Source organism: Cryptomeria japonica, chromosome 5 (assembly GCF_030272615.1).
Source record: "Cryptomeria japonica chromosome 5, Sugi_1.0, whole genome shotgun sequence".
Classification (NCBI taxonomy): domain Eukaryota; kingdom Viridiplantae; phylum Streptophyta; class Pinopsida; order Cupressales; family Cupressaceae; genus Cryptomeria; species Cryptomeria japonica.
In genome coordinates, this window is record NC_081409.1 from 325,479,979 (window position 1) to 325,495,501 (window position 15,523).

The window sequence follows — 15,523 nt, forward strand, 5'->3', positions numbered from 1 at the left end:
AGACCAATTGGCCCTCTTAGTGATAAGTCTATCTTTTATTCAATTATGGCTCATTTTCTAAGACTCCCTTTGAGCCACACTATAAGCGCCTAGGGATCCTAGCTTCACCTAGCTCTACTAACCTAAGCTCTAAATACCATGATAATTTTTGCATGAACCAACTAGGAGTCAAGTCTAGGACCTCTTATTTGTTGCTTAGGTTCTTTATGATTGAGTTGCCAACCCTCTAGGCATTAGTTTCATCTTTGGTTCATGTTTGGTTTATTTTCCAACATTTTTCAAGTTTACAACCAAGGTCAATTTTTGGCTTCATACAAATAATTAACAATTATAAAAACTAAATCAATATCATCATACATTCTAGAGCAATACAATATCTCATATAAGTCTATGACCCTCAAGACTAAAAAACCTATATTATTCTCAAACTTCACACTGCTTAAAGGGATTTATAGCAAGTTGTAAGGGATATTGTAGGTAGATCATGATAATAACTTCAAACTCTTCCTCCTTTTACAAGATTTATTAGATTCATTTCTTATCATTTATGGGTGCAAAAAAGTGGAGATATTTGTGAGCACAAAGCATGTGTAGGGAAAAAATCATAGGTTGATTTGTGCAGGTAGAGCAACAACAATGTGTTTGATTTTATAAGACATTATATAAAGCCTATCTGAAAAATGTCTTTCTTGTATTTTGAAAACTTTTTGGTTTAAAATTTCGTGTAATAATAACCCTTGGTTACTACCATTTTTTTTATTTTAAACCAATTTCATTGCATCTTAAGTACCTTCTTTATTGATCGAGCAATTTCTCTTCATTTAGAAGTGCTACAACCCTCATCAAACAATACCAATGGTAGAAACTCTATTCCACAACCTTGCATTCTTGTACTACATATGATATGCTCTCATATCATGACAAAATCTTATACCAAATCTTATTCCTTGAGGGTTTTCATTCAAAACAACTCTATCTACTATTCATTTACATGAATCAAAGAATAGATAGTTTATACACCAAGCATAGAATGACTTATTCCAACATTTAGGAGATCTTTGACCTCTCTTTTAAATAACAGCCAATAATGGATGTTATGTTTCTAATTCAATCCATACATAATACTATGGTGTCAAGCATATCCCAAATAGATATTAGTAGATTATCAATAAGTATGTAGAATAGAAATCATCTCAAGCATGCATCACATACAAACATTGTGTTGCCTCAAACATACATCACATATACACAATATGACTAGCTCATGCCTACATTGCATCAACATCGGTATGCATAGTAATTAGCATATGTGTTCACCACATGTACACATAGTGAACATCTCTTACATGCATCACATTCACATAACCATGTATCCCCCTTTCCATTCTCCATTCTCCAGTACATTGTCATAGGAAAATGCATTCTCATAGTCATTTGCATCCTATTTGAATGGTTTGACCATTAAGTTCTTGAATAACTATTACATTTCTTATTTTTCATATTTGGTTGTACTATATTTTTCTATTTATTTCACCTTAAGGGATAATACAATACTTTACCTTCACATGCCCACCCTCACGTTTTTTTGCAATTTCTTATGCCTTGTCCAATTTCTTAGACTGATAATATACTCCAAACATTGAACATTAATTAATTTATCCTAACATATTGAAAATTAATAATTAAAAATTAAATTAAAAAATCCTCAAAGAATCATTCCAAGATATTTCCTCTTTGTGAGGTCTAAACATAATCTATTGATCTACTCAATGGAAATAGTCAATAATGAATCTCCATCTCTCTCTCCTTTTCACAATTGTAGCTGTCTTTATAGTCGATATCTCATATATGATTAAAGTGGGGTTGGAAACCCTTTACACATAAGGCAACTAGTTTAATTACAAGTAACAATTATTCAGCATACATAGATGTCAGCATCTCTGCCTTTAGCAGATTACAACGATTTGAGTAGACATACATCTAAACTACAAATAACATTTGATTTTACTGCACATTCGTTCTACCCAATACATAATTCTAACTACTGGTCAAATCTATTTAAACACTGGTCTTGTGTTCCACAACTCCATTGCTGAATGACTCATTTGTTTATTCATTTGTTTTAGGCAAGAGGTGTAAGACACCTGTAAATTTTTATATGTTGATAACTTTTGCTCCAGGTGAATAACAGTCTACTCCTGATGCCTTAAACATTCCCAACTTTTAAAAAGAAAGCTCTAATGCGATACTGCTGAACTCTTCTACAATGCATGTGTTGTTTATTTTACAGATGAAGATGATTTACTTGGCCAATTTCAACTGGTAAGTAATTTTGGGAACTTGTTGGAATGGTGCAGATGTTCATTCAGCTGAAGCAGAACACATTGGGAGATCTTTCTCGGTCATTGGTGCAGTCCTCATGATAGGATTGCTTTCGAAGAAATTTACTGGTTTGAGATCAAAGCTGGCTGAGACTGTTGGCATGATTGGATAGTCCTCTTGGCAGGGAAGATGATGGAAGCCCAATGTGTACCAAAGCACAATGTCTTTTTTCTCAATTGGGCGGTCCCTGAGACATAAAAACAAGTTTCATATGAGCTTTATAACAGCATAATTGATGAATTTAGTTCATCTTCTACTCTGAGAAACCAAGAGATGTTTAGAGATCTAAGAAAAGGAGTATTCTATATTCCTGAAGCAAGTTCAATGTATAAAACCAATACAAACATAATTCTCCTGAACAAATTGATTTATAGAAACTTTTAAGGGATTCCTACTCACCTGTTAGACCATACAGCCAGTGTGTCATCTCCTTTGCTTTGATATGTATACAGCCCACCAGCCCACTGTTCACTTCTATTGTATGGAGTAACCCATATCTGATGGAAGGAAGAAATTTGTTCATTAAAATGCATGAAAAGTTTATAAGAATTGCAATGCTTTGATATATATAGTACTCCTGTGTGCTGTACAAAGATTTCAGGGACCTTTTAACCAACGATCTATAATCACAGCAGTACAAATGCATAGTTCCACAGAGTTTCCTGATGAGGGAATGTGGGGGTGGGTTTCGGGGACGAGGAGACCAAGGGTCTAAATTTGGGGACAGCAAGGGGATGGCGGTAGAGTGGCGGTGGGGGCAGTACTGAAATACAAATTGAGGTGAATTGAAATCTTTAACGATAAAACTGTAATATAACATCTCTGTGAGTGACCCGTGACCCATAAAAAGAAAACTAGATTTCACAAAATTAAAGGTTACAATCAGAATGTAATGGTATGTACCATATAACAAGCAACCTGACGGCATCCCCAAAGGAAGTGGCAGAGGTGGCGGTGCTGTGAAGGATGTTTCCCCAAATCCCCAAGTATCAAAAATGTCACCATACTGACGGCGTGGAGTTTTTTTTTGGGGGGATGCATCCCCGTGGAATAGTGAGTAAATGTCATGTACAGCAATGATTCTAGATTCTAGAAGGTCCAAAAAAAGTAAGACTTGTTACAAATGGGTATAGGAAAATTCAGCAGTGAATAATTGACATGTTTGGAAAACTGCATTCAACCTTGACTTCAGCAAAGAAGAGAAATTCAATCCAAAGCCTTTGCTACCCACCAGGGTTCATTCTACGGATTACCAGAGAAGTCGCTAAGGCTTCACATGGTTCACCAATGTTCCACTCTATATATGGTTTAGCCCATCCAAATGGCAAGAAAATCAAAGGGATGAGACCAGGTTCCAATCTCAAGTGAGTTTCAAACTTCAAAGATAGACAACGGTCAAACAGGGCATCTAAGTTGAAGGAAGTCTGTGGTATGCTGTGTAGCCCCTTGGTGTGAGTTTAAAGAAGCTTCTAACAAAAAAAAAGGTCATCAAATTTCAAACCTGGTTGTTGGTGAAGGCCCCTCGAAGTTGTGGAGGATCGTTGTGATCAAGCAAGCTTGCAGCTGTGCCTCCAGGGACAACTTTGTATCCTACTGGATTGCCAATCTTTGTCTTCTTTGATGGATTAATCATATGAAACTCAGATGGGTTGTAGAGGCTCAACTGGATCTGGGCATCCTTCTCTGTTTGGGCAATGTGTCTCTCTCCTGTCCAGAAACTTTTCCGTGGTGTTGGTCCATTCTCCACTGTTTTCTTGGCCATCTTAACCTGAACAAACGAGTTTTCTGTGCCATCAATATCCATGTCTAAGTGGAATGTGACATAATGGTCATGGATGACACCAATCACATTTTCTGCAAGCAAAGTTCCATGGAGTTCAGCATTAGAGTCAATCTGGTCCACGTTCTCATATTTTGTTCCTTTGACCATCAGAATTCCACTTAGTCCAACCTGTATCACAAATTACATTGCACTTTGCAGTCAGAACCTTGTCTTCTTACTTCCAGATGACAAAGGTTTCATAAGAAATACTGATCAGAACCATCTTGTCAATAGGCTTCTCTGAAGAAAGATTCCACATTTACAAACCTTGATTCGGATAAGACCATCAGTCTGAAATTCCCAATCCACAATATAATCATAATTTGCAACAGATGCTGACATGCGGACTACCAATGTCACCTTTGGTCTCGCTTCTCTGATCTACAGATAATGAAATTGCATAAGAAAATCAATTTTCAGTACAAAACAAAATAAAAAATCTTTTTCTCTGACAATCTCTTACTTACCAAGCACCAAAGAAGTTAATTTCTGATTATCAACTTCCAAGCAACAACCTTCATACACTTAGTTTTTTTCTCTTTCTAGATTTGAGCAACATATATGAATAAGACATAAGGTAGTTTAAAACAAGTAACCATTTTCAGTGCATATATTTGAAAAACCTTAAATGCCTTCTAATCACGTGAAGATCCAAAAACCGAGACTGTCCTAAAACAAGTAAGCCTCCTACATAAAAGAAAAATATAATCAACAGACTGATGCCCTAAACAAGATGGAATCCTGAAAATTCTGCGTGCACTTACATTTTGTGAGGTACATATCACATGTGGCTGAGAAAAAGCAGAGAACTGGTGGATAAGACAAGACTCAATATTGATCCCTTTATTCCAGACTGTCCTAAAACAAGTAAGACTCCTATATAAAAGAAAACTATAATCAACAGACTGATGCACTAAACAAGATAAAAATATATGAAAAACCCAAAATGCCTTGAAAAGTAAGACTCCTAAATAAAAGAAAACTATAATCAACAGACTGATGCCCTAAACAAGATGAATATACATGAAAAACCTAAAATCCCTTAAAAAGTAAGACTCCTATATAAAAGAAACTATAATCAACAGACTGATGCCCTAAACAAGATGGGATCCTGAAAATTCTGCGTGCAATTAACATTTTGTGAGGTACATATTACATGTGGCTGGGAAAAAGCAGAGAACTGGTGGATAGAATCCTGAGAATTCTGCGTGCACTTAACATTTTGTGAGGTACATATCACATGTGGCTGAGAAAAAGCAGAGAACTGTTGATAAGACAAGACTCAATATTGATCCCTTTTAATCAAGACTGTCCTAAAACAAGTAAGTTGAAACTGATTGACACTTTATCTTTGAATGTGCTTCTTACAAGGATATTCATAATCAATATGAGGACAACTTGAAGGTGGGTTGTCTAAACCAACTTTTCAAGAAAGCAAGGCTTCACAATACTGCTGGTTTCTTGATAAAGATTCATAATCATAGAGCTGACATCAAGAAGAACTTGAAGATAGATTAGGATGTGATTCTTAGTCCATTAGACTACCGGTCTTGTGGACATCATTAAAATTCCTTCAACTCAATTTTGAAAACCTTCACCATTTTTTTTAAAGCATATAAATGGTAGATAAAACATAACTGGAGATTGATCCCCTTTGAACCTTAACCAACAGGTAAAACTAAAAATAGATTGAATTATTTTCACTACAGTCGTTTAAAAAAGTTGGAAAGGAAAAACTGACTGAATACCATGAAGGCCCTTTTAGAAATCTCAGATAAGGAATACCAGGGTAAGACAATGGGATTTTTCACCTCTGCACATTGCCTAGAAGATGCAATCCGCATCTGCATGATCTCAATGAATTCCCTGGGCTTTCAAGTCCATCTGACTAAGAAAACTAGATTGTTTTCATGGAAACTAAAATTGTATTGATTTTAACTCTTCCTGAACCTTAATTATAGACACAAAACCTAACGACGATAGGGCACAGTGCAACTTATTCTTAGCAGTATTGCTTAGCAGAATGCAGTGCAAACTAGCAAATAAAAACAATATAGACAAGAAAACCTACCTCCATGCCTGAGATTGGGCATTCCGTGTGACGCCAAGAAATATCCCCAGCATATCTTTCAAATATGCAGATCATGTTAGGCCTTACATAAGGTGTCCCATCTGCACTAGCAAACACTCCATCCATGTAGTAAGCATTCCTTGGACAATCATTAAGGGGCTCAAGTGACATGGTATTCAATCCAAATCCATATTCCCCTGCATCCATATAGGTTTTAAAGTACCAAGCATCACTAGGATCCATGTAAGGCACAAATAGCTCAGAGGTAAAACCCTTGTACAAAACCCTTCTCATCTTTCCTGTGTCAGGATCCTTAACCTTTGCTTCTGATATTATCACTCCTGCACGAGGATCAGGTTTGACATGGAATTCCCAACTTCCCCACTTGACCTGATGCCCATCAACCTTAAAACTTGGACCTTTGGGCTGTTCAATGGAGATAGGATTCAGAGGGGGTAACAAAGGCTGCTTTTGGACAGAAAGTCTGTAGTCTGTATTCTCTCCTTTTGGCAGGGGTATATCTTTCCCATTGTTTGTGATCTTCAAAATCTTTTTCATATCCATATCAACAAGAACTGTAAGACCCTCAATTGGTCTCATATAGAAGTTCACAGTTCCTGCCATTGAATAACACTGGACTTTAACCAGCCTCCTGCCCTCTTCGGCCTCACCAAACCATCCCAAGGAAATGGGCACACAGGAAACATCGCTCACATTGACTCCCCTCTTTTTGACAATATCTGCAAACTCTTTGTTCTTCAGAGGCACCCTAACACTTGATACCATGTCCTCTACTGTCATAGTAGGATACCCAGCTTCATGACTGATATCATTAGTTACAATCTGACCTAACACTAGGTCTACAACCATTTTATGGAAATACCCACCGACCTGAGCAATAACTGAAGCCTTCCTGCTAGGAAAGTTTTTGCCTGCCTTCCAAGCCAGGACTTCTTCTTTCAGCGGCTCTTCTAAGACCAGTGAGTTTAGTGAAAACTCACCATGATTAAAATCTGACGACTTACTGATAATCTCTCGGACTTTCTTGATCTCCTGAATGGTAAGAGGATCTAGAGGATGCTTTACAACCTCATTCTCATGGTCAATTTTCTGGTACTTGGGGGGCTTGTTTTTCTCTATGAAACCACCAGTTCTACCCAATTGGATTCTTTGCTTTAACGTACAAGGAGACCCAAATTCAGAGCAATCCTCAGGACTAAGAGAAGGCAAACGAACCCATGTCCTAACAAATACCAGCAGCAGAAGAGCTGCCATGAGAAGAAACGAGAGTCTAAGATAGGAGGTAGCTTCCATTGCTCAGAAGCTAGTCAATTACAGGCCAAATATGAATGTGAGGATTGTTGAATTTATAGCTACTAGAACTGGTATCTACAACACCCAATGATCTTAAAACCAAAGAAAAGGAAGGCTTATAACTAGTCTGGATTCCAGACCAACATAAAAGATTCTTGGCAGAATCTAAGGGAAGCAAGCAATACAAATCTCAAGAAGGTTGCTGATCCACTCTAAAACATGGGCTCTAAAGACTAGGTGGCTACATGGTTTTTAACGCAGGATATTCTCCTTTACTGTGTGCTGGAATCCACTATATGGGTTTTAGAATCTTGCCTTATAAATATATGTGGTTAAATTTATTCGTGCTTTGGAATCCATTATCTTCATTTATAAAAAAATATTGTTAATAAATTGGATTTTAAAAGTCTTTATTTCTTGGTGCTTTCAATGTAATCTTCAACCTTCAACCAGTACATTGTGATTTATATGGACTTCACTCTATTGTAGGGTAAATTAAAATGAAGTTGATGGTGAAGGAGACAAAAGATCCAAAATATCTATTATTAAATAAATTGAGTTGAGAAATAGAGTTATAGATTATTTGGATTTCTAATGTCTATTTAGTTTTTTTTAATGGTTTATGTTTTCTAATTGAACACTAAAAGCTAAGATCTAATTTACAAACAAAAGATAGGAAGTTAAGAAAAAATATTTAGAAGTTTATGTTGTTGGAGATAAAATTGTACTAAACAATTTTGTTTCGATTATTTGGCCTAATATGACTAATGTTGTCTACTCTAAGAATTGACCTTTTGCAACATACTTATCTACTTTATACTTATCATCAAATAAGAGGTTATAAGTATTGTGAAACCCCTTATTTAATAATAGTTAAGTCCCTTAGTTCAATGAATTTTATACAATCAAACAAAGAATGAAAAATGATGAAAAGAATTATGCCAAAAATCATATATATATATATATCACAAAGAATATGAAACACAATAGAGAAAAAATAAATAAGAAGATGATTCAAAAATTTAAAATTAGATTATATATTAATGAGATAATAAAAAATAAAACAAAATGAGAAAAGCAAAATCATAATAGAAATAATAATAATAAAAACACACAAAAATAAAAAATAGTATGTAAGAAAATATACTATTTTTGTGTCTTTCTATTATGATTTGCTTCCTTCACTTTATTATTATTTCATTAATATTAAAATAGTTTTAAATGTATTACATCATCTTATGATAAATTTATTACGCGTGTGGATGTTTAAACTTGAGTTGAAATATCAAGACTCTAAGTTTGTTGATTTTATGGTTTGATACATTAAAAGGAATCAGATCATTTCCCTATCTTATTTTCTATTCTTGAGGATGGGGCCTCTAGGAAGTTTCCTTTCAAATTCGAGTCGATGTGGTTTAGGGACCAATCTTTTTTGCCCCTGTTGAAAATGTGGTGGTTGTCTGCCCCACATGTCAATGGATCTAGGATGTTTCAGATAGTTAATAAATTGGCTTTTCTTAAAGGCAAGATTAGAGATTGGATTACTTTGCATTTTAAGAATATTTTGGGGAAAAGGCTAGGATTCAGGAGGAAATTGAGCAGATTAATGAGGTTAGTTTGGTTTCAGGTATGGATCCTTTGTCCTATGATAGGCTTAAATGTTTGAAAGCCCAATTTGAGGAAGCTTTGGCTAGGGAAGAATCTTATTGGAGGCAGAAATCTAGGGATCTTTGATTATCAAAAGGTGATAGGAATACTAAGTTTTTTCACTCTTCAACTAAGCTAAAGAGGCAGCGTAATAGAATATCTTGTATTCATGATTCCAATAAGAATTGTATGTCTGATGATGGTGAAATTGCTTCAGAGGCTGTTAAATTTTTTAAGTCTTTGTTGTCTGCTGAGTCGGTCTCTTTAAATAACAATTTTGTTAATTCAGTCCCTCCACTTGTTAATAAGGATGATAATAAGATGCTTATGACTCCTTTTACTATTGATGAATTAAGAGAGGTGGTCTTTTCCATGCATCCAGAAAAGGCTTCGAGGCCAGATGGGTTCACGGCTTTGTTTTTTTAGAAATGTTGGGACTTTGTGTGGAATGATGTTTTATTAGCCCTTGAAGAGTCTAGGCATAACATATCTAATTTGAAAGAACTAAACACTACTCTTATTGCCATTATTCCTAAGGTGGACAATCCTAACTCTTTTTCTGATTTTCGTCCTATTGATATTTGTAATATTTTGTATAAAATCATTACTAAGGCAATTTCAGTTAGGTTGGCTAAGCTCCTTCCTAGGATTGTGTCTATCGATTAGGGTGGTTTTGATCCTGGAAGGGAAACTTCGAAGGGTGTAATTGTTGCACATGAGATTCTGCATTCCATTTCACTTCAGAAGACTTTGACTATGATTCTTAAACTTGATATGCTTAAAGCGTATGATCGGGTTGACTGACATTCCTTAGTTTCTGTTTTGAATCGCTTTGGGTTCGCTCATAGTTGGGTTAAATGGGTCCTTTCCTACATTTCTTCTGCTCATTTTTCAGTTTTGCTTAATGGTTCTCCCACTGATTTTTTCTCTTCCTCTTGAGGAGTTAGGCAAGGGGATCCTCTTTCCCCCTTTTTGTTTATCATTCTGGTTGAGGCTTTAAGTAGGGCCATTTCTGATGCTAGATATTCAGGTATGTGGAGTGGTATTAAAATTGATGGGTATCCTTCTTCGCAATCCCATTGTCTTTTTTCAGATGATACTCTCTTATTTGGTTCAGCCTCTCTAGCAGAGGCCAGAGTTATAAAAAATATTATAGATGACTACTCTTCCTTTTCTGGGCAGAAAGTTAATAGTCTAAAATCAAAGGTGTTTTTTCTAAATGTTTCCCCTCTGGTTAAGAAACAATTGACTCATTTTTGGGGTTTTCAAGTGGGTTCCTTCCCTTGTAAGTATTTAGGCATTCCTTTTTTCGTTGTTTCATATAAGGCAATGTTTTGGGATAAAGTGGTTCATGCGATATCTTCCAGAATTTCTTCTTGGAATCATAAATGGCTCACTTTAGCTAGTAAAATTCTTCTGATTAAATCAATGCTTAATGTCATTCCTATTTATTTGATGTCTATTTTGAAAACTCCTCCCAAGGTTGTTCATGATCTCAAGGTGTCTTTAAGATCCTATTTTGAAAACTCCTCCCAAGGTTGTTCATGATCTCAAGGTGTCTTTAAGATCCTTTCTTTGGAATGATAACATTGGGGGTAAAAAGAAGATTCCTCTTTTAGCTTGGGATAGGGTGTGCCTTCCTAAGGAATTGGGGGGTTTGGGTATCAGAGACTTAGTTTCTCATAACAAAGCATTGGGGGCTAAACTTGTCTGGAAACTATATATGGACCCTTCTAGTAAATGGGCTTCCATTATGTTTGCTAAGTATTTGAGGGGGGCTCCTAGAGAATGGATTTTCACAACCTCATCTCTCCCGAAAGGATCAACTTTTTGGAATTTTATTGTTAGTTGCAAATCAGTTATCCTTCCTCACCTCTCTTGGGTAGTTCATAATGGGAAGAAGGCTCGGTTTTGGGATGAATTTTGGAATGGTCATGTTGCCTTATCTTCCATTCAGGGTTGGTCTCCTTTATCCGATATCCTTTTTGGTCTTTGGGGTGTTTTTTTTGCTGACTAGTGTGATATTGATACTTCAGGTCCTTATCCTGTGTCTCGATGGAAATCTATTAATTTTCTGCCCATTAGTAAAGACCTCAAATTTTCTTATGAATAGGAGCTTGAAAAAAGATTTCTTGTATTTAAAGATCGGGATTATGCTTTGGTTTGGACTAAGAGTGCTTCAGGTTCTTATTCTATAAAGGAGGGGTACAAGACCTTGTCTCATTCCTCTTCTTCCTCCCCTTGGCCTTCTCAGCTCTTTTGGCATTCGACTTGTCTTCCTAAAGCTGGTTCTTTTGTTTGGCTTGCAGTTCAAGATAAAGTTTTCGCTGAGATGAGATTAGATAGGCTTGGGATTACTGCGGTCTTTCCTTGTGTGTTTTGTGGTTTCTTTATGGAATCCATGGATCATGTTTTTTCTGCATTGCCCGTTTACTTTGGATTGTTGGTACTAGTTGTTTGGTATGCTTGGATGGTCTTCTGCCATTGGTCCTAATTTATTGTCTTATTTTTTGGCTTGACCTTTGTTGTATTCGTCATCTTTTCACTCTTCTCTTTGGGTTGTTGCTTCTTCTATTGTCATTTGGAACATTTGGCTTGAGAGGAACTCTAGGATTTTCAAGCATAAATCAACTTCATTGTGGGATGTGCTTGATAGGATTCAATCCTCCATTTTTGAGGTGGTGCTTTCTTACGTTTATAAAAAAATGGATCATTTGTGCTCCTTTTCTCATTGGGATAATTGGGTGACATGGAAATGGAAATTGCTTTGCGTCATCCCATCTCATGGGATTGTAGCATTAGGCTTATCCTCTCTTTCCAAGCGTAGGCTTGCTAAATGGTCTCCTCCCCCGCAATTCTCATTTAAATTAAATTTTGATGGGGCTACTAAGGGCAATCCGGGAAAGTTGGGGATTGGAGCTGTCCTTTTTTTATCATAATTCTAAGATTGTCAAAGCTGTGTGTAAATTTATTAGTGTTGGTTCCAACAATTTTGCTAAATTTCATTCTTTATCTTTTGGTCTAGATTTAGCCATCTCTTTGGGCATTAAAGATATTATCATTGAAGGGGATTCAATGCTGGTCTTTCAATCGGTCTCTAATAAGAAATGTGTTTCCTGGCACTTACAATACCTTTTAGATCGAATTCTTGCTCAATTGAAGTGTTTTACTACCTTACTATATCTCATTGCTATAGGGAAATAAATTGTATTGTTGGTTATCTTGCTAATAAGGTTGTAGTTGAAAGTGTTGAGTATTTGGAAGTCTCCCCTCAAAATATTCCCTCTTCTTGCATTAGTGTCCTTTTTTAAGTTTTCCTTTGGTTGAAGTTTGGATTCAAGGGTCTCTTGTTTGATTTAGTATGTCAAGTGTACTCTGATCTTTGTTGGGTTGATCTTTTCTTTTTGCGGTCTGTGGCTTCCATCACATTCCTTGTTGGTTGTGGATTTTCTTTTGTGTATTATATTAGGGGAGGGTGTTGTCTGGCCTTATGGCAACATTTCTACTGATGGCATACTCGGTAAGTATTTCCTCAATGAGTAAGGAGGTTCATGGAGCTTCAACTGTACGGTTTTTATTTTGTTTGTTAGGTTGGATTTTGTTGATCTTTTTCAGGCTTTGATGCCCTCACACACTTGGTTATTATTATTAGTAGGCATTTTGTTCAGCAAGTTGGCTGTTTTTGTTTTGGTTATCATGGTGGGAAGCTTTCCTTATCTTCATTACATTAAGGAGGATGGTAACTTTATTTGATGATGACATTTTTGGTAAGTTTTGCTTTTTTTTAATGTGGTGGGTGCTTGAACTTCATCCATGTGGTGTTATCTATCGGGCAGATTGAGTTTAGTTGGTTAATCATAGATTTGATTCTCGGGTTTTATCTGGTTAATCATTGATTTTTTGCTCCTTCACTATTATGAGTTGGCATTTATTTAGCTTGATTCACAGTGTTTGATTTGGTAATCATGTTGTGATGAGATTGGGTAAGGTGGCTTGTGGCAGCTTCTTCGTGATGTTGCATTGGTTAATCTTTTTTTTGGCAGCTATCTTTAGCATGGCTTGCAGTCTGCTTGCTTGATTAAGTAATTATGTTTGGTGGTGCTTTGTTCACTCCCTTGGCAAGTGGGTTTGATAATTATGCTTCGATATGTTGGTTCCTACACTTTCTTTGTTGTATCGTGCTTTTCCATGGTTGCATTCATGATGATCTCTCACTTGGTTTGGCTTATATACGGGATTTGGTTTTTCTTTCTCCATGCTTTTCGCTCCTTTATTCTGATGGTTCTTCTCATTTGTTAAGATTATCTATTTCATTTGAATGATTTTGTTAAGGCTTGGAAGATGGTGGTTGTCTTCGGGGCCTTGGAAATTGCAGGTGGTTTGGTATATGTGGTGGTTTCTCATCTCTCTTTTGCTAACTTGGCTATTTCTATGGTCTATTCTTTGGCTTGGCCTCATTTTGGTTCCATCGGGTTTACAACATCCCCTCCTTCTTATATAGATTATTCTATGTTTGCTTACGGTTTTTGTCTTGGAAGGCTCACTTGTAGTGGTTTCTCTTCTTGTTCTTTGTCTCATGCTAATCAATGGATTGGAGACTTGTTCTTTATAGGCAGGGGTGGTTTGTGGTCGACTTTTTTGCTAATCTTTCAGTTTTTTGGTGGATGTTGATCTTCTTGATGATTCGAATGGTAGTTTATACTCGTATGCCTCTCATAGCAGCTTCTTTTGTGTCTAATGAAAAGATTATGTAATATGGGGAGGGTTTTTGGTGGAATGTGCCCAGGAGGCTTTTGTAATGGGTAGGTAGGCTTTGTGAATTTTGAGCAATATTGAAGGTTTTCTTATTGGTTTTTTCCCTTTAGTGCTCATTGAACCAGACATCTTGTAAAAAAAAATATTATATATTAATATAATTAAGTGGTATATCCACTTTTATCAAAAAAAAAAAATAAATTATTTTTAATATAGAATCAAGAGAGAAATTATGCTAATTAAAATTTAAAAAATTATTTAAGAATTAAAAAATTAAATTAAATTAAATAATTTAAATGTATTAAATTAAATAAGTAAAATTAAATTAAATTAAATAAAATAAAATAAGTGAAATTAAATTAAATTAAATTAAATAAGTGAAATTAAATTAAATTAAATTAAATAAGTGAAATTAAATTAAATTAAATAGCCAAAATATTAGGCATTTAAACTGAAGTTGAAATATCAAGACTTAAGTTTGTTGATTTCATGGTTTGATACATTAAAAAGAATATCATAATTCTATTTTTAATATAGCATTAAGAGAAGAAATAGGCTAATTAAAAAACTAAATAAAATAGCTTAACTTAACTAAAAGTAAATTAAATAACTAAAATATTGGTCATTTAGAAGTAAAATTTTGTGATTGTCTCTTTTTGCTTTGCAATTTCTCAGTGATCAACGAAATTTAAATGTTGTCGATTATATATACTAGTCTTATCTGTAACCTCTATCATGCACCTCACAGTATTTTCTCCTCTCAAAGGGAAGCCAACTAGGAGTGAAGCAGACGAGGTATGGTAGTTGGTGGAGGGGGAAAAAACTAAGCGTCAGAGGAAAGCCTCTCAAATTCCCACCGGCTCTAATTTGATCCCTCTTAGGGCTCAGAATTGTTCTACAAACACATTCAGTCTACTACTCAGTGGCACTAAATACACTCGCTTTCCCCCATCCTCTCCCCATCCCTTAGGCCATTTCAATAAATCGGTAGGACAAGCTAGGGAATACAAAAAGGTGTTAAATCAAAGATGGCTTAAGGCTAATCCTGCAAACCATGAAATATCAAGGCAAACTACGAAGGACATTTCTAGGGTTAACAGATTCAGAAAAGAAATTCCCACTCATATCGTGAAGCAGGGTGAGCAGTCGCGACCTTCCCCATCAAACCCAACAGTTTCAAAATCGGAGATTAAGTTGGATTTAGAAATTCTCCAGTAGAACACCAGTTTTCATCAAAGAAAGAGATTCATTTCTCATTGGTGAGGCTCTCATTACTCTTTCGAAGATGTGAAAGGTTGGTGCGAAACTAAATTTTACAACCTAGTAAGCACCTATAATCTGGGTTTTCATTGTATTCTAATTACATGCATAAATTCAAGTGTTAAGCAGGATATTCTTAGAAGTAAGGCGAAATTGTTCAATGGTTGTATCTTTCATTGTATTGATTGGGCCCCTAATTTTAACCCTAAAGATTTTGATTTCAATAGCAACTTGCATTGGGTCAACATTGGTCCCCCTCCTGTTGAGTTTCA

At 35.7% G+C, this 15,523-nt stretch overlaps 1 protein-coding gene across 1 annotated transcript; it reads right to left on the reverse strand.

The window, feature by feature from the left end:
- Positions 1-1,823: 1,823 nt before the first annotated feature.
- LOC131062373 (amine oxidase [copper-containing] gamma 1) lies at positions 1,824-7,895 on the reverse strand. The gene is made up of 5 exons (XM_057996009.2): positions 6,276-7,895; positions 4,472-4,585; positions 3,884-4,333; positions 2,782-2,879; positions 1,824-2,569 (listed from the first exon to the last, which is right to left on the reverse strand). The coding sequence occupies exons 1-5, from the start codon at positions 7,587-7,589 to the stop codon at positions 2,362-2,364; spliced, it is 2,184 nt and encodes a 727-aa protein (XP_057851992.1). The 5' UTR covers positions 7,590-7,895; the 3' UTR covers positions 1,824-2,361.
- Between the last annotated feature and the right edge of the window lie 7,628 nt (positions 7,896-15,523).

Bases quoted from the DNA above. Each gene is read 5' to 3' on its own strand.
- LOC131062373 (XM_057996009.2), bottom strand. From the start codon at position 7,589: ATGGAAGCTACCTCCTATCTTAGACTCTCGTTTCTTCTCATGGCAGCT. The intron at 4,334-4,471 runs GTTTGTAAATGT...TTTGTGATACAG, and splicing joins ATGGTCTTATCCGAATCAAG to GTTGGACTAAGTGGAATTCT. The intron at 2,880-3,883 runs GTTTGAAATTTG...TCCTTCCATCAG, and splicing joins GGGCCTTCACCAACAACCAG to ATATGGGTTACTCCATACAA.